This window comes from Brugia malayi, assembly GCF_000002995.4.
Source record: "Brugia malayi strain FR3 genome assembly, contig: Bm_v4_ChrX_scaffold_001, whole genome shotgun sequence".
NCBI lineage: Eukaryota > Metazoa > Nematoda > Chromadorea > Rhabditida > Onchocercidae > Brugia > Brugia malayi.
The window spans coordinates 15,834,604-15,852,342 of record NW_025062479.1 but is presented as its reverse complement, the minus strand read 5'-3'; the positions used below and the strand labels follow the sequence as shown (position 1 = coordinate 15,852,342).

Below are 17,739 nucleotides of genomic sequence, written 5' to 3'. Positions count from 1 at the left end.
TAGTAAAAGAAGCTCCTCTTTCTAAAAAAAAGAAGCAAAAAGAAATTTTAAAATTTTTTTTGCATGCTATAAAGATATTGATAATAATAAGAGAGAAAAGCATTCCAAGTTTTCGCAACGAGCGCAAATGTCATATCATAAATCGATATGACATCAAATATTATTAATAATTATCTTATCAGCATGAAATAATTATCAATGCAGTAAATGATACCATATAAATATTTTCCGCACTATTATTTTCTTTCAGGATTTTTCTTGAAATTTCTCCCAAATGAAATTTCTCCCTCTTTGGGTAGTCAGATCTCTGTGAGAAATTGCATGTTATTTGGTATAATTTTGTCTTTCTTTAAATCTTTTCTAAATTAAAGTTAATAATTCCAACATTTTTGCTGATTAAAATCTTTATTACCTAAAGTTTTAAGAAAACGAATGTTAATTTATTAATATTAATTGCGCTAATCTTCACTGAAATTCAAATCCATTATTCTAAAATATTTTGAAATAACTACTCAATAAAATTTTTTTAAATTAATATGTTATTAGTGAACTTATAATCTATGGAAATTTATTTAGAAATGAATTTACCTTAAATATGATTTGACTCAATTTTTAAATTATTTTTATATTTTTCTATTTTTATGAAAAATATAGTTGTAATGAAATGGTATATCTATCACTTTTATGAATATTTTTTTCATTTCAGAATTTGGTATACAATAACATAATTGATAATAAAATAATTAAATCGCTATGCAATCGTTTTTTCTGAGCAAACATCACTTGCATTGTGCAATGCTAATTCATCTGGCATTATTGAAAGAAGTATTGCATACTTCATAGTAAGATTAGATTTTTAAGATTAGCCATTCTTTATGTTTTCTTTTTTTTTTTTTAAATAAATATTGAAATATTTAGTATGCATTGAATTGTTAAAGTTCATTTTTCATAAGTAATTCATATGATTTTTTAAAAGTTTTATCTTTTTATTACTTTCAATAATGCACTGTTAATTGATTTGACATCATTGACTATTCTTAATCATTTGCATTCAATATAATCGAATTGGATTCATCTCTTCATTTAATTCACTGCATGTCCAATTTTAAAGCATTTGATTCTTTAATTACAATTTCATAAAATTCATTCCTCCTAGTAAAAATTATAAATTTACACTTTTTTATGCAATATTTTCATGTTTATATGTCAATAATATGCATATACGTATTGTTTTTATACATTATAGTCAAAATAAATAAATAAACGCCTAAATTATATTTAATACATTGGTATGCTTTTTTTTAATTTATTCGTATACCGCCTACCATTTGATTTGTTTGCATATTATTTTTATTACTTCTATTTTTGTTGATGTTAAATTTGATAATAATATTATGATATTCTTCGTAATGAAGAAGATATTTTATTCATTTATAATTGCTTTGCCACTTATTGCACAATAATGGAAGAAGAAAAAAAAAAGACTTTTCACGTCAAGAAACGAGCACGTAGCGTTGATCATTCAATAAATATTGTTTTGCTGATGAATGTATTATTTTTGATTAAATGCAACTTGCTAAATTTAGCCAAATAATACATGATACTAATAATTAAAAAATAACAATATGCAAATAAATGATACATGCAAATGATGAGATAAAAGAAGAAAGAAATGAAATTAACTTAATTGATCAAATAAATAAGTTTAATTGAATTATTTATGTAATCTCTGATAGAAAAAGAAAACAAATGTATAACAAAACTAATGAAGTAATTAACATAGAAATTAAATTAAAATTAAATAATAAAAATGAAAAAAAAGTTCTTTCTGAAAGTCATTTTTAAAATGTTTAATCTAACGGAACAATTTGGTTTTCTTTAATTACACTCATGGGAATGTTAATTAATCATCGATATGCTTTTAAATATTAACAATTTTCCGATGAGTTTGTTTCATTTAATTGTTGTTTTTTTTTTTTTTTTCTTTTCTTTTTTCCCATACGTAATACTAAATGAAAAAAAAAAGACAAACTCTTTCCTCTTTGAAACAAAGAAAAATTAGTTTAATATTACAAAAAAAAAAAAATAGAGAAAATTCAAATTTTTTATTTTCTTTTTTGTTAGAAGAAAAACTAATAGAAGTATATGACATATTTTTAATTATTTCAAAATGTTTCAAAGCATTAGATTAGAAAAAATTCTGTATTAAAATTTTCTTTATTAAACTGATTCAGTGTTAAAATTCTGTACTAAAGTTTGATTTTATTTCATAATTTCATTAGCAGAGTAAAATTTTTGTACACATTTTAAATTGCTCATTTAAAAAGAGTTAAATAACAGATGTATTTCCTGAAATGATCAGTTAATTGTAATGACTAGCTCATCGAATATCAACATGTTTGTAGAAATAGACTTTAAATGGAAGAATAACATTCTATTTTATAGCTTTACAAAATTATTCATAAATACAAAATTTAGTTAAATTTCAGAATTTAGTCAAAAACAATTCTCCGAATATTATAAATCTGAAGTTTTACAATTGACCGAAAACTAATGACACTTCATAAATCATTGACATTTGCTTATTTATGATTATAAATTGCTACTTTAATTAGCAGATACCTTTCAGCATATTGCCTTAATTTTCATTCTGATATGAATTGACATTTCTTACAAGAAATACAAAATGATAATTAATTGTGTTATCAAATAATAATCAACTAAAATTCCACGGATACAAGCCATTCACATCCACTTTCGAAGAAACTATTTTAAATAGACTGCAAAATTTACATTTTGCTTTATTTGCAGCAAACGATGTGCTGTTGACAAATGCAACCACAATGACACTAGCATTATCACATGCGTGCTTGTTTTGTCATCGTTACTTATTACTCCTCAAGTTAAGTCCATTTATTATTTTTAACTATATCTCTCCCATTGCTATGCTATTATATCGATTATTTAAAAAACAAAAAGAAAGCAAAACAGATAATTAAGAATTGACAATTTGCTGAATGAGCTGCGATTTCTTATCAGGAATTTTAATCTCTTTCACTGGTCGAATAGCTAATAGCACTTAAAATCTACAATGGTATTTTTCTCAATAATTATAAATATATTCCATGTAATTCAGTTCGGACGTGTGAGTTTAAATATCCCATTTAATTAATTTCAAATTCCAATTAATTCAATCTAGGCATGTAAGTGTAAATATATTCCTTTAATTCATTTCAAACGTGTAGGTGTAAACATATTCCTACTAATCTATTTCAAATGTTGGAGAGTAAACATGTTCCGATTAATTCGTTTCAAACGTGCAAGTGTAAATATATTCCGACCAATTCAGTTCAGAGTATGAGCACAATAATACAAAACATAAAAGTACCATAGGACATTCAAACAAATGATATATGCTATCGAAAAGTGCTGCTATATTTGAGACATATTCATGCAACGATAGTATTTGGTTATATATACGAGAGATGATACGGTTGGTTGGTGGTGTCTTGTGGCTAGGAAACGGTCTCTATTGTAGGAGTCATAGGTCGGGGCCCTGACTACTGTGGTATTTTCGGTTAATTAGCCATTCGTGAAATTAGCTTCACTGAATGTAATGTAAAATTTCTTGATGTGTGAATTTATGGTAGGGATTTGAGAAGAATTGAATTTTTGCAAATCTGATTCATGGATTGATGAAATTAATTTTTGAATCTAATTCATGGATTAATCAAATAAAGCATTCTCACGATATTTATAATGCATATGAATAACCCATAAACGTCTGGATCTGACCAATATTTTGTTTTTGTGATTTGATTTTAAGGTTATTTTACTGTTTCTAGTTTTTTTGATGGAGTTCTAAATTTTCTATCATTATCTTGGATACTTTGTTTCAAGTTTTAAGTATATATGATATTTTGGTAAGATATTTAGGTAGTCTTAGATTTTTACTGTTTTGTAATTATTAAATCAACTTTGAGCAGAAAAAAAAGCATTCAAATCCTGAAACATATTTTTCACCTAATTCTTTAATAAAATAATTTTTACCTAGAGAGTTCAGGTCAGGTCACAGATTTTTTTTTTTTTATAGTTCTTTATTTCTAACAATTTGTTTTTGTAGAATAGGTATTAAATTTTTAACTTAAATTTTGTGCTCTCAAACAGTCCTAATAAATAAGGAACCTGAATGAGTCTTATTAGATGTTGAGTGTCTATGTGGTAATATGTCACGTATTTATATATTTTCGTGACACTTTTATTTCACATCAGTAAATTTAAAATTGTAATCCATAGTCCTTAAAAACGGATGGAAATATGTTTATTGGGCTCTGGTGTATTTCATATCCACACATTATTTTTAGCTTGCCATGTTAGAAATCTATTTGGAACCATCCCAGAGTACGATTTATGGACTGGCTAAAAAGTATTCAATATTATTAAGCCTTACAAAATCCATTTGAATTTCATGTTTGTTATGTCGTAAATTTATATGAGGTTACAAATTTTTGAACTTGTTTTTCTCATAACTGATGTTTTAGAGATTGTGTGGAGATGTCAACGCCTGCATCCATTAAAGCGATGGAGATTGCACGAGAAAAGGCTGCACGACGTCATAGGCAAGGCGATACATCTGGACTGGCACCACTTACGCAACCGTGGTCACCCCGATCTTACTACTATGTGAGTAAGCTGCTAAAATTTCGTTATTTGGATTGGAACTGTGTACTTTTTGTTCAAATATGTGTACTTGTTGTATTGAATTCTACTAAGAGTATGGTTTCTTAGGGGTATTTCTAAGGACCATCGACAAAAAACTTATTAATCTTTCTATATGTTACTGTAAATTATTGTTTCAGGGAGTTTATCGCGGAAAGAATATCGATTTTACCACGGATAAAGCAGGTGGCCGACAGTATACTAGTTTTGAGGGTGGAAGGAAAGAAATAGAGCCACGTTCACCGCCAAAACCGCTTACTCCACCTCCTGTAGGTTCTCAATGTGTTTTTTATTTAAGAATATTGTAAAAACCTCTTCTCATTGTGGAAGTAAGCTTGAGTAAGTTTTTGCTTAGGTTATGTTCTGCTTATTATTGTTGGAAAAGCGCAGAAACAGTACCAATATCTCAAGTGATCAACTGATTCCAATTAACCAAAATATATTTCAATTCCACGACTATTTCAAATTTCCTAAATTTCACAATTTTAGGTTGAAGATGTCCCAATCGATGTGGATACCGATGATTACAAAGTAGATGCCGATGAAGTCATTTGTTTTAGCGGTCGTCAACATTTCCTCTCAAATTTATTTCCCGTCGGTTTTATATAGCTGTTTTCTTTTAATGCATTAACTACTTTTGTAGTATAATTCATGAATTTCACTATTTTATATCATTCGTACCAATTATATTAAGCTGAATAGGCGTTTTGTCGACTATGATATTAAGCATCAATTTTGCTTTTGATTACGTTCTTATTATATCTCATGAATTTCATTCGAAAAATCAAAAAGCAAAGCATTCATACCCTATATCCTAGGTTTCTATTCTGGCACTAATCAGGATATTCGAAGGAAGTCATTTTTGTATTGTAATGAAAAGTATCACTCTTAATTTTGATAATTCCCACAACAGGTTGCGCTAACTGTGGATGGACATGAGTATCCGAGCGTGGAACATTATTATCAAGCTTGTAAATTGTATACATTAGGTGGTGCACGTTTTGCTGCACAACTTCGTAATATATCTAATGCTGGTTTGATTAAAGTTCACACAAAAAAATTGTTGCGTTCAGCGAACGTTTCAATAGAGAAGGTATAATTAATAGTGCTTTTGCACTGATTTTCTATTTCATTAAATTTTATCTGTATAAAACACATCTGGTGAATGTTTAAATCTGGAATTTTAATAAGGTTTGCTTTTGTTTTTAATAAAGTCTCAGAATCGTAGCTTCAGGTTAGTCAGCGAATATTTGAAAACTCAAAAATCTTTTTCAAAATTTTCATTTCATTTCACTCGCAAACAATTCAATCCGGTTTTTTTTTTTTTTTTTTTTCTAAAAGGGATTTTTCAGGTGGAAGAATGGAAGCGTACTCAGGGTCCAGTGCTGCTACATCATGCAATAGTACACAAATTTGTACAAAATCCTCAACTTCGCACGAAACTTCTGGAAACAGGTAATGCATTGCTTGCACATACGTACGAACGGGATAATATCTTTGCTACGGGTTGCGACAAGGAGAAGATGTTAGAATGGGCGAAAAATCATAATGGACAAATAATTAAGGTATTTTTGTTTTTTTCTTCTTATTTACGAGTATATACTTAGGTGAATACTTGTGTTTAGTGTTTAGGTCGATATTTGCATTTACCGGGATGATGTTTATTGGCTTCTTATAATTTTATGCTTCCCTATCATCTGTATTTGCCAATATTTGCGTGATACAAGCTACATGTTTCATCCTTTTCCATTCAGCAAGTCGTTCTTCTGTATTTATTAAATATTCGTTCCCCGTTACTTCTTCATTACTGGTTACTACTACTTTTCTTTATGTTTATTCGCAATACGTTGTGTAGTACGTTTCAGAACATTGGAAATTTCTCTGTTACTGTCCACAACAACGGTAAGTATTGAACGGATGAGCCGTCGCAGAATAAAAGGTTGATCCGTACAACTTCAAGTTAGCAAAAGTAGAAGAAATCATCTTCGCGCTTTTGCAGATTCCGACCAAAATAGATAATGGAACATTGGTGTACATTCCACTAGTAGGAGAAGGCAAAAATGTTCTTGGTTTTATCAACATGAAGGTTTTTTTTTTTTTTTTTTTTCGTTTTTTAAGTATCTAGAGGAACGATAAAGCATTTCATTTCAATAACTGGATAATTCTCATTTTCTTCTTTAACAAAAAAAGATTTTAAATGATTTTTTTTTTCCGAAATATGAAGTGTACCTTGAGGCATTCGATTTCAAATGTATTTTATTGCGATAAATGATACGATGAGAATGGAAATGTAACCTTATATAATTCTGTAACTGTGACAACTTTGTATTCAGCAGCACTTATGAGTTCTACTGTTTATCAGGCTTTATCGATTGACAAGTTCCAGGTTCGTCAACAGCTCCTACAGTTTAAAGCAACACAAGCAACACAACCACCTTTAACAGATCCGATCATGATGGTGGCCATGCAAACACTGAAACTGGATAGTCCAACAAAAGCGGAGAGTATGACAAACTGAGGTATACATCAGAAAGCCAACATGATCTCGAAGTTATCGTCTATGAAAGCCATTCCAGAAAATTATTGAAGCCATAGAATGTTTTAACCTTGCTGTTCCATTTTTGATTTTGAAAGTCATACAGATTTGCAGTAATTTTCAAGGAGTAGCTTTCATTTATATTTCTAGATTTGACACCTTTTGAAACATGTGAGTGTTGGCATCCTCGTTTATTATAGTTTCTCGTTTCTTCCCTCTTCCTCTTTTTACTTCTTTCCATCTTTCATATATTTTTTCTGCTTGCATCAGAAAACTTTGCATACTTTGCTTTTATCAGCTGACTAGGCAATACGTCAAGTTTCTTACAAAAAAAAGATTATTGTGGCATTTGCTACAGTGCAATACTAACTGCGTGGTTTTATGTTTTTTTTTTATAAGTAAAAGATTTCCCGGAAAATCTTTCAGTTTTGTTCCCTTTCTCTGCTGTTCTTGTTATTCGGGATGAATAATCACGAAATTTTCTTCACAGTGACGTATGTAGATTTTCAGTTTTCCAATATTTCGTTCACCTTTTTTGATAGGCTTTTTATATTAAATTCACGACAAAATATGCAATTTTTCTTTTATGAATGACTTCATTGACCGGAAATCTTGGGCATCTTTGATCTTTATGCTTTGATTTCTATGTAATTGGTTTTTTATGGGAATTCCTCCCGGTTAGCTGACTTTGCTACAGCGTCCTCTTTGCACCTAAATCCGTGTGCCAACGTTTTTTTTTTTTTTTTTTTTTTCAAATTTTATATCATTCTATCCCAAATCCGAAACATTTCCAACGATAGTTTTTAGGAATATGAAAAGATGAGGTAAGAAAGAGTCGCCGTTTTACTCTGTTGCAATGTCTTGTTTAGTTTTAAATGCTGTAAGAGGAAATGTAGGGTTAAAAGTTGGTGCCGAGTGCTTCTTTTTTTTTCGTTAAATTTGAAGTTATAAAATATTTCGTCAAATTGTCCGACACAAACGTAAATCTATCTATCTATCTATATATATATATATATATATATATATATATATATACGTCGTTGATATAGTGCAGTAATGAGAGATTGATTCTTTCTCTAGTATGGAGAATTACGATACATAAGGACCATCAAAAATTATTTTTCCCGCTAAATGATAGGTAGACAAAGTCATTGTGATCCTTAAAAATGTAAGCAACAAACTCTGTTTTGAAATGAGCAAGGCTGAATGCATAAGGTCTAAATCTTTCGCTACTGGATAGTTAAAAATTCAAAAAACCGCGTAATCAAGAATTTTCCAGTTCTCGAGATTCTCGGCAAATTACCACTACGTGATAAACCTAAGACGGAAGAATTAAAAGTCAGGAGATGATTCCACGCTCTAACGGCTGATGCGTAACACCATGAAAACTCGTGTCATCAGATGCCGAAATTGCGATTACTAGCTGGGGTCTGAACTTTGGGCTAATAAAGGCAGCCTGGCGGGGTCACAAATCTGTTGACCATCAGTGGAATTTAGCTGTCTTATTAGATGAATGGAGTGGAATAATCCCAGAAGTCATGTGAACTAGGTAGTCGGTGAAATATTGAACGTAAACTACATTATACTGCACTAAAATCATCAGTGGTTGCTAGCAGGGTCATATCACGATTTATTTTCCAATATTCTAGATTACAGGAGCTACATGACTGTCTTGAAAATATCTTTTCCGAATCTAACATAGATTTCCGATGGTAGTCACTAATAATATGAAATGAAATTCAAATGTCAAGCGTAAAAGCACCCTCTTCAGCCCGGTAAATAGCCTCCTCCACATCAACATAGTCCAACGTCGCCCTCAAATATGTCGTATCTTTTCCTCTTTTATGTGCTTCTTCTATTTGTTTGCGTAAAGCGTACCTTTTCAGAGTTGGAACTACTTCGTATTTAGGAGCATTCAGAAATCCACCATAATCCTTTCTAAAGAAGCATTTATTAACAAAGTAGGTGTACTGCAATCAGTGGAAATATTATGCATTTGAATAAATGAAAGACATAAAAAGAATTGACATAAAGAAGAGAAGAAAAAAATGCATTCGTAAATATTTCTCATTACATCATTAATTGCATTAATTCAGTTTTTCGCTTACTGCAACTGCAAGTGAAAACATTTCTGATCGATAAATCCTTACCTGGAATACCAGAAGTAGAAACATACTACCGCAAAACTGCTCAAAAACGACGCTGTTACTTTTCGCTTATGAGCTGCAGAATCGCAAACTTCCAGATAGGACTGTGAGGCTACTACTGTCACCTCATCTAGTGGTTTTCGCTTATCAATTCCAAAATAAGCCTTGCTCTCACTGAATTTCAAGTTTTCCGTCTGCCTCGAAATTTCTGAAACATAATAAAACTATCCAAGTTTCTTAATACTCTAGAGAAAGGCCACATCATTTCTTTAATTGGATTTTCGCCATTCGAAATTATTTGATGCAATATCATACAGAATTCGATATAAACATTAATCGATAATTAATTCTTCAGAAGCATTATCTCAATTATCGAATATACATATTTCATAACAACTTTTATTACAGTGATTTTTAGTTTATTTACATTCTCAACAGTAATTAACACCTCGAATATAGGCTTGTACTGATTTTTACAAAAACAATTCATTGTACGAACTAATAGTTTTTCTCAGATCCATCATCTACCACTGGTAAATTATTATCAATATTTGAATTTTTCATTTTCTCTCGTAAAAAAAGCAATAAAAAAAGTCATGTACAAAGAAGTTACAAAAGTATTACTGGTAGGGACGAATGCTGTTTGTGGTTGTTTTTGGATAGTAGTAGTAGATGGACCATTGATAATCGGTGGTTTCGTATTTTTTCGCCTGAAATTCTCTTTGAAATGGCAATGTTGATCAGATATAATTCATCAAATGATACCATAATACACATCACGTACCCTAAATTTGTCCATGTTCCAGAAGTTGTATAATCTAACATAATTCCAAAGATCCAATATTTATATTTTAACCATAAGCAATCATACATTGATTCTAATTTCTGAGCAAAAAGAAAAAATTACTACTAACCTCAAAACTTTGTTAAGAATAGTCCAAAGGCTCCGCATATCATCACCACTATCACTTGCTCACTTGCCCTTATGTTCCGTGAACTATAAGATATAGAAACAAAAGAAAAAAAAAATGAAATTACTAATTCAAAGCAGGAATATAAGAATTCATTATTATTAAACGATCCTCGAGACTCAATAGTATACTCTAGTTTGGAAGTCAGTTGCACTCACACAGTATTCACATAAAGAAATCAAATCCTTACATGACCAATCTTTGTTTTATCTCTTTGCTTTAACATTTTATAATACAAGTCTTTCTAGTTTTGCTTAATTTGAAATCTTTAAAAAGATATGAAATATAAAATAATCCATATCGAATCACTAATCAGTGGTTTCGTATTCTTTCGTCTGAAATCCTCTTTCAAATAGCAATATTGATATATAACATTTGCTACTGTGCGCATTAGGAAATATTCCACCTCCACGTTATTTGCATATTTCATAATTATTTGTAATCATTTATTTCATCTTCACACATAATATTGTAAATCTGTGATAGGTGATTGGGTGATAACAACAACAAAGAAAAAACTTCCAATGAGCAGTACTGAAAAAAAAAAAAAGATAAACGACTTATACATATATTTTCTAAATAGGATGGTAACAGAAAATTTGGAAGTCTGAAAATCCTTTCAAAAATTAGAAACCGCCGTGGTGGAGAAATGATATCAAAAAAAACGAAAAAAAGAATAACTTGTTCGAAGCAAAACTGAATTTGAATTTATTGTACTTCAAAATGGGAAACCATACATTTATTCTCATATCTATCAGGACAACAAATCGGTCGTTTTTTTTGATAGGGAATAAAATTTGAAAAGTTATAGATTATGCATATTAAAGTTCTAGCATTCTACATTAGAAGTGTATTTAAACAGGAAGACAATAACATTTAAAAATATATTAGGTAATGTAAGTGAAACCCGTGCGCTTGCACCAATGAGCAGAAAGTTTTACATGAAATGTAGACATCTTGTAACCAAGAAGTTTCAATAACCTGCACTGATCAGCGGTTAATTTATCACCGTCTTTGCAAACAACGTAATGAGATATCAATGTCACTATACCTGAAATTTAATTTGAGTATTTCGCAACTGAACTTTTTGGATAAGGAAGGCATAATCGAGCATATCGAAGGGAAACATCATTTATTGGAAAAATAGCCATGATTGCATGCTGTACGATTAATATTAATAAAGCTATGTTTTTTTAAAAGATTCAGCAGAAAATTAATATATGACAGAAAAGCCAAGGCTTAATGATACTAAGACAAAACTTGTGATAATATTTTACCTTTCTCCAATTTAGTTGGCAAGCCAAGCTTCCTGAGCTGTGGTTCTAGAGAAAACGGAAATTGCGTTAACGGTCCCTCACATAGCTCAACAGTACTAATTGCAGTTTGACCACATCGAGCAAAATCTGACATATACAGTTCATCGAAATATCTGAAATACAACGGATATTCGAGAATTTCAAAAAGCTAAGCTACGACAATTCAGAGCAGGATTTCCTACAGGAGAATCTTTCATAAAGCAATTCACGAAAATTCTAAACGATACATAACGACCTACTAACAACTTTTAAAAAAAAAAAAAGATAACTTACTTTTTAACACTATCATGATCATCATTTGTAAACATTAACCCACATTCTCCTTTCAACAAACCACTGATCTTTAAAGAAAATTAATCTAAACATATGGACTGAATATCCCCATACATTCATGAATTGAAATTCTGTGTTCTACTTTTTCAAAAATTAAAATTGCAAGATTCCAAAATCTATTCATTCTGGGAAGGAAAATACCAACCTTGTTCAATTCGCGCGCATATTCTGTGGATGAAGTTTTGCCCAGCGCAATTGCCATAACATTATTTTTGCCATAGAAAAAATGTGAATTATTCTTATATTTTTGCCGAATCTGAAAATAACAAGAGAAGAAAATACTTCCACTTCATACATTCTACACCACGAGTAAAAATCAATTTAAAAACCAGGAGAAATTACCAAAAAATAAATCTATATACTAAATTCTTCTCCAAGCTTCTTAGCTGAATATTCTTTTTAATGTCAAAAAAGAAAAAACTCCCAGAAGTTGCCACATTTACTGTAAGCTAGAATATAATGATATTCAGAGTCAAATATTTTAAATAAAATTTCTTTCTGATTAACAAAAAGTCAGTAGAGATTACAACTAACTGACTTTAGTACAGCTAAAGTAATAAAACAAAGACATTTAAATACAATCTAGTTTACAAAAGATGATTCAAAAACACTTGTAGCTTACTTCAATAAATTTAGTAGAGCGCATGTTTTCAATTTTGAAAAGAAATAAATGGTCGTATGTATCCACACATTTTCGTATTTCATTAACCAACTTGATCTTCTTTTCCTTCGTTTTTTTCTTTACCCGAGTTAATGACACTGGAAATCACAACGTAATAATGAAAAGTTAGAAAGCAAAAAAGAAAGAAACAGTAAAGAAAAAAAAAACTACAAATCCTTTCTCCCATCTTCATCAAAAGTCACTTTTTTTTTATCCTTGTATTTTATCAAAATCTCAGCGGAATAATTGTGTAGAAAAGAAAACAAAAAAGCATGAAATCTTCCATCGAAATGTGCAAGTGCTTAAGATAAAATAAAAATTAAATAATGTTATCGCATTAAGCAGAAGTATCATCACATGATACCTAAATGATTGCTATTTGTAGTAACAAAAAAAAAAAAAAATTATAACATAAGTCAATTTTATAAGAAAATTACCATCTACTTCACGTTTTGATTTTGGCATCTTCAACGGTATAAATTTGTTACGACAGCTTCTATATTCTCCTAAAAAATAAAATACTGCTTTTTTCCTCTTAAAAACAAAAAATAAAAACGAACACAAAAATAAAAAAAGAAACAAAACTGAAAAGACTTACAGAACGCGCGCTCTGAATACAAATAAAATGCACTTTATTTTTTAATTAGTCGCTAAAAAAAACAAAAAAAAAAATGCACTATTTTCATATATATTCAATTGAAATTAAACAAACGACACACGAAAAATACAATATTTTCGCTTGATTAATGCTAAAAGAAGACCAAATAATCTTTTGCGACTGAGAAAACCCTTCCCACTTCACTAACCCTACCACTTTGACGACAAATGACGGCCACTCATATCAACTTGTATTCCACTTTTAACATTTTTATACCATAAAAAAGAATTCATGTTAAAACCTCCTCACCTACAACAGCTTTGCACCCACTTTAGGGTTCACACCCCACTGTTTCTTCAAATTGTAGAATTAATAATTCAATGAAATTCAATCCTGACTTTTATTTTCTTTTTAATCTAGCTAATTAATCGTAAAATTTTCCATATGTTTACTCAAAGCCACCAATAATACATTAGCAATAAAAACAACAGAGGAAAAAATATTTCAATATGTAGCGGTATGAATCAATAGTAATTATTTTCAATTTGAAAAAAAGAAAATTCCAATATTCAAAGAACAAGTATTTGTTAGGAAATGATAATAACTGAAGAAAAATACAGCCAATAGCTTAATGAATATATCGATTTTGTACCTATGTTCCTCTATATCCAATACTCACAAATTTATAATCTTTGGATTACTACAAATAAAATATACAGCAAAAGAAAGAAAAAGAAATCCTAAAGTGTATATAAAAATTATGGATTTTGGCAAAAAAAAGTGGATGATGGTTCAATTGCATTAAAATTGTCAAGTGCATGCACTGCATCACTATCATTTTATTCAGCATAATAATATACATAATAATATATTGATTCACACTCCATATCAGAAGCATAATTATAAATTCACGAATAAAAAGGAAAGAAAAAAAGACGAGGAAAGAGATTTCATCTAAGGTAAAGTATATTGAATGTCAGGCCTATCTGATTAACAGTTAACCTTATAAAATTGTTATGGAAATTACTGTCCGAGGATTCTCATGTCATATATGGAATGAGTGGTAAAATCCACTTTTTTCGAAGTTTCAAATTCTCCATTTCGAAGATTAAAGTTTTAAATTTTATTTAGGACTCAAACAGTTAGATTTCAGTCACCAGATTTATATCATAATACCTTACCCTTCTTCTACTTCAAAGATAGGCTTCAATTTACACTGCTGATCTTCCAGAATTCCGTATTATCGACATCATCTATGAAATTATAGAAATCTATAAAGAATATTAATTCTTTTTCCCCTCCTCTCCTTCAACCTTTATGTAATCTCTAATGCATTTATATGATGTTTAATGCAAATAGACCATTTTTGATACCCACTTCATTCATTCATTTGACATGTGAAGTTTATTAATTCAGTTTTTTTTTCTTTTTTTTACTGCTTATGTGAAGTCATAAAATGTTTCAAAGTAGAAAAAACTAATAGGCATGTGGAGGAGAATTAAGGTATCAAATATGTAAACAAAGCTATCAAATAGGTCTTCAAACACGCAGAAAGAAAAATTGCTGAATATAGCTTTCTACAACAGATATGAATTACTTAATGCCCATCTTTGTGATCGCATGAAAACAAAAAGACTACCAAAACAGTAACATGGAAAGAAAAACTACAAAACAGGTTAAACTGAATGAAAATCAGACGTCTATCATAAAAAAAATATTTGCCTTTATGTCATTTAGCACCGAAAATATATATTAAAAATAAATATAATGGATATTCAATAAATAATCAATTTCAAGTGATCATAGGAAGATGAATTGCTTAAAAATCAAATAAGAATAATGTAATAATAAGTTGGAAATAGAAATAGGATAAGACTTAAAAAAAAATTAACACCATTTTAGCAAAGAATTTTGTTTAAATGGAGCTCAAACTATATTCTACTCTTACCGAAACATCGAATTTTCTGGGAAGCATGAAGCATTATTTTTATATCTATTGTCCCCGTCTCAACCGGTATCATCTGTCATCTAATCATTTCCTGTATCCATGGGTGGTTGATAACACCCTTCAACGACAGGCGTTTAGCTGGATCTTTTTGCAGAAGCTGAAATTAAATAGGATAATCAAAACCTTTCCGAATCGGAATTTATGAAAAGGATACCTTACCTTGATCGAAGCGTATATTACGTGAACTTCATAAAACATTATTAACTATGCAATTCTAACGGTGAAATAAAACATAAATAATTTTTATTTTTGTTCTAAAGAATATTTCAGTTAAGGTGATATCTTCAGCAAACGAAGAAAAAATAAATAAAATAAAGAAAAAGTAAAGTGAGCTCTTACATTTACATAAATGGAACTAAACCTAAATTAAGGCTAAATATAAAGAATTATGATTTAAAAAATGAAATATAAACGAACTTTTGATATAAGATCCTTTGCACCATCCGGCACATGAGATGGAAAAGTGTAATTGCAATTGCGGATATTTTCATACGTATCGTTATATGACTAAAATATTTTGTGACATAAAATATGATGTGCGGAGCAAAGCTAAATTCTATACTGACCGAACTAAAAGAGTCTGCCATTAGAAAAATAAGAAAGGTAAACTGGATGAAAGAACCACGTGCTCAGGATAATTTCAAGCTGCTGATCACTTGCAGTGACGATGGTTAATCAAGCAAGAAAATTATTCTATCAAAAGAATAATTCAGGACATGAATACCTTCGCCTCAAATGCAGGTTTCCCAACTAAAAATTCATATAACATGACGCCTAAAGACCAGTTATCAACCGTGGCATCATATTGTCCGTTCGGAATCATTTCCGGTGCTATATAATCCAAAGTGCCGCAAACTGTAGTCCTTCTGAAAGGATTTAAAATACAGTGACTACTGTAATATTTATTATAATGTAGTAATCCACTGAATTATGAACATAAGAGTGTATTATCAGCGTGTAATTGTAGTCGAAAAATCCCTGATCATCAAACTTAGCAGTGAGTAATAAACAAACCTTGATGATGGTTCATGCACCGACCATCCGAAATCTGATATTTTCAAATCACCAGTTTTACTAACAAGAACATTTTCAGGCTTCAAATCTCGATGTAACACGTTCTTCTGATGACAGTACTCCATCGCAGATGCTAGTTGGTACATATATTTGGCAGCTAATTGTGGTGGAAACTTTTTCATCTAAATTGAAATTTTACATTCAGAAGAGCCGATGCAAAGTTATATGTAACTTGTTTTTAAGAAGCTATGATGTAAAGTTTTCGCTATTTAAAATATAGATAAACTGCATCCTTATGTTACCTTCTGAAGATGGCTGAAAAGATTTCCCTTCTGTGCAAACTCCAAAACTATATAAACACGATCGCTATCGTGGAAATATCCATACAAGCGTGAAATATTTGGATGTCTGAAATGATAAAATGATAATGAATTTCGATCTAGCATGAGATAAATTTTTTTCGTAGTTTTAAGTTAAAACAACAAGAACGAAATGATTAGAATTTAAATTAATCAGTGGCCTTAACCTAAACAATAAACCAAACATGCTTACCAGCTGGTACCATATAAGAATATCAACTTGAAATGTTCACCTCAAGTGATATTGGTTTTCGATTTCACGCCGCAACTGACGCTTCATATTATGTGATCTCATTTGTGATTTATATAATACTTTAAGAGCAACTAGAAATTTCGATTCAATTTCTCGTGCCAAATATACGCTGCCAAATTTGCCTCGACCTAACGGACGGCCAATTTCGAAGTCATTCAGACACCATTCACGAGTATCTTTTTGAATGTCCGTATTAGTTTTTCTAGCATCATTATTTTTTCTTGCTGATTGTATGGAATCCATTATTGGAATTCTGCAATATCTTTACATTCAGAAAGTATCTTTACATTTAAGATCACATAAAAAAGCAACCATATTTATTTACTTGTTTTCTTTCACCTTCTCCATTACAATATAAGTAAATCACTAACCGGTAGAGCTTGCGATGAATAACCGACCATTAATGAAAAAAAAACTCCGACTCACCTACAATTCACACCCATTCTTACCGGCAGAATTTCTAATTCAAAAATTTCATTCACATCCGCATTATGAGACTTTTTTGAACGAGACGGTCAGACAAGCATGGGAGAAGTGAGATAGTATGTGAAGAGGAATTGATAGAGTGTAGAGTTCAGTTTTTTTCGTTCCGTTTTGGAGTTCGAATGATTATATTTCGAGTAAAATAATTAAATTTTTTTTTCTACTAATTAATTCTAATTCATATGAAGAAATTTTTCCATCAAATTAAATAATTCTCAATTGTTCAAAAAAATTTTCAACAATCTAACAAAATTCTGATGGTCCGGAAAAAAAAGAAAATAAGAAAAAAATAAAAAAGAAAAACCAAAGAATAAAAAAATTAAACATTGTATTAATTCATG

The 17,739-nt window shown here is 30.0% G+C and overlaps 4 protein-coding genes across 5 annotated transcripts; 1 reads left to right on the top strand and 3 right to left on the bottom strand.

The window, feature by feature from the left end:
• Positions 1-4,554: 4,554 nt before the first annotated feature.
• Positions 4,555-7,237, top strand: Bm4088 (Uncharacterized protein; the record flags this gene model as incomplete). Its single annotated transcript, XM_001893916.1, has 7 exons — positions 4,555-4,683; positions 4,860-4,988; positions 5,209-5,313; positions 5,633-5,812; positions 6,072-6,284; positions 6,719-6,805; positions 7,106-7,237. The coding sequence occupies 7 exons, from the start codon at positions 4,555-4,557 to the stop codon at positions 7,235-7,237; spliced, it is 975 nt and encodes a 324-aa protein (XP_001893951.1).
• Positions 7,238-8,994: 1,757 nt separating this feature from the next.
• On the bottom strand, positions 8,995-10,354 carry Bm3269 (Uncharacterized protein; the record flags this gene model as incomplete). The annotated part of the gene is made up of 4 exons (XM_043075013.1): positions 8,995-9,193; positions 9,406-9,610; positions 10,027-10,112; positions 10,317-10,354. 4 exons carry the CDS (start codon positions 10,352-10,354, stop codon positions 8,995-8,997), a joined length of 528 nt encoding a protein of 175 aa, XP_042930947.1.
• A 906-nt stretch (positions 10,355-11,260) lies between these two features.
• On the bottom strand, positions 11,261-13,148 carry Bm3268 (ribosomal protein L10 domain containing protein; the record flags this gene model as incomplete). The annotated part of the gene is made up of 6 exons (XM_001893914.1): positions 11,261-11,424; positions 11,651-11,802; positions 11,963-12,030; positions 12,168-12,278; positions 12,645-12,781; positions 13,121-13,148. The coding sequence occupies 6 exons, from the start codon at positions 13,146-13,148 to the stop codon at positions 11,261-11,263; spliced, it is 660 nt and encodes a 219-aa protein (XP_001893949.1).
• Positions 13,149-15,305: 2,157 nt separating this feature from the next.
• On the bottom strand, positions 15,306-17,358 carry Bm8041 (serine/threonine protein kinase 6, putative; the record flags this gene model as incomplete). 2 transcript variants are annotated; one of them, XM_001893913.1, is made up of 7 exons in its annotated part: positions 15,306-15,386; positions 15,707-15,796; positions 16,014-16,155; positions 16,304-16,485; positions 16,606-16,711; positions 16,896-17,168; positions 17,342-17,358. In XM_001893913.1, the coding sequence occupies 7 exons, from the start codon at positions 17,356-17,358 to the stop codon at positions 15,306-15,308; spliced, it is 891 nt and encodes a 296-aa protein (XP_001893948.1). The 2 variants fall into 2 exon arrangements, with proteins under 2 accessions (XP_001893948.1, XP_042930946.1); XM_043075012.1 differs by lacking the exon at positions 17,342-17,358 and having other exon boundaries at positions 16,896-17,158.
• Positions 17,359-17,739: the final 381 nt, after the last annotated feature.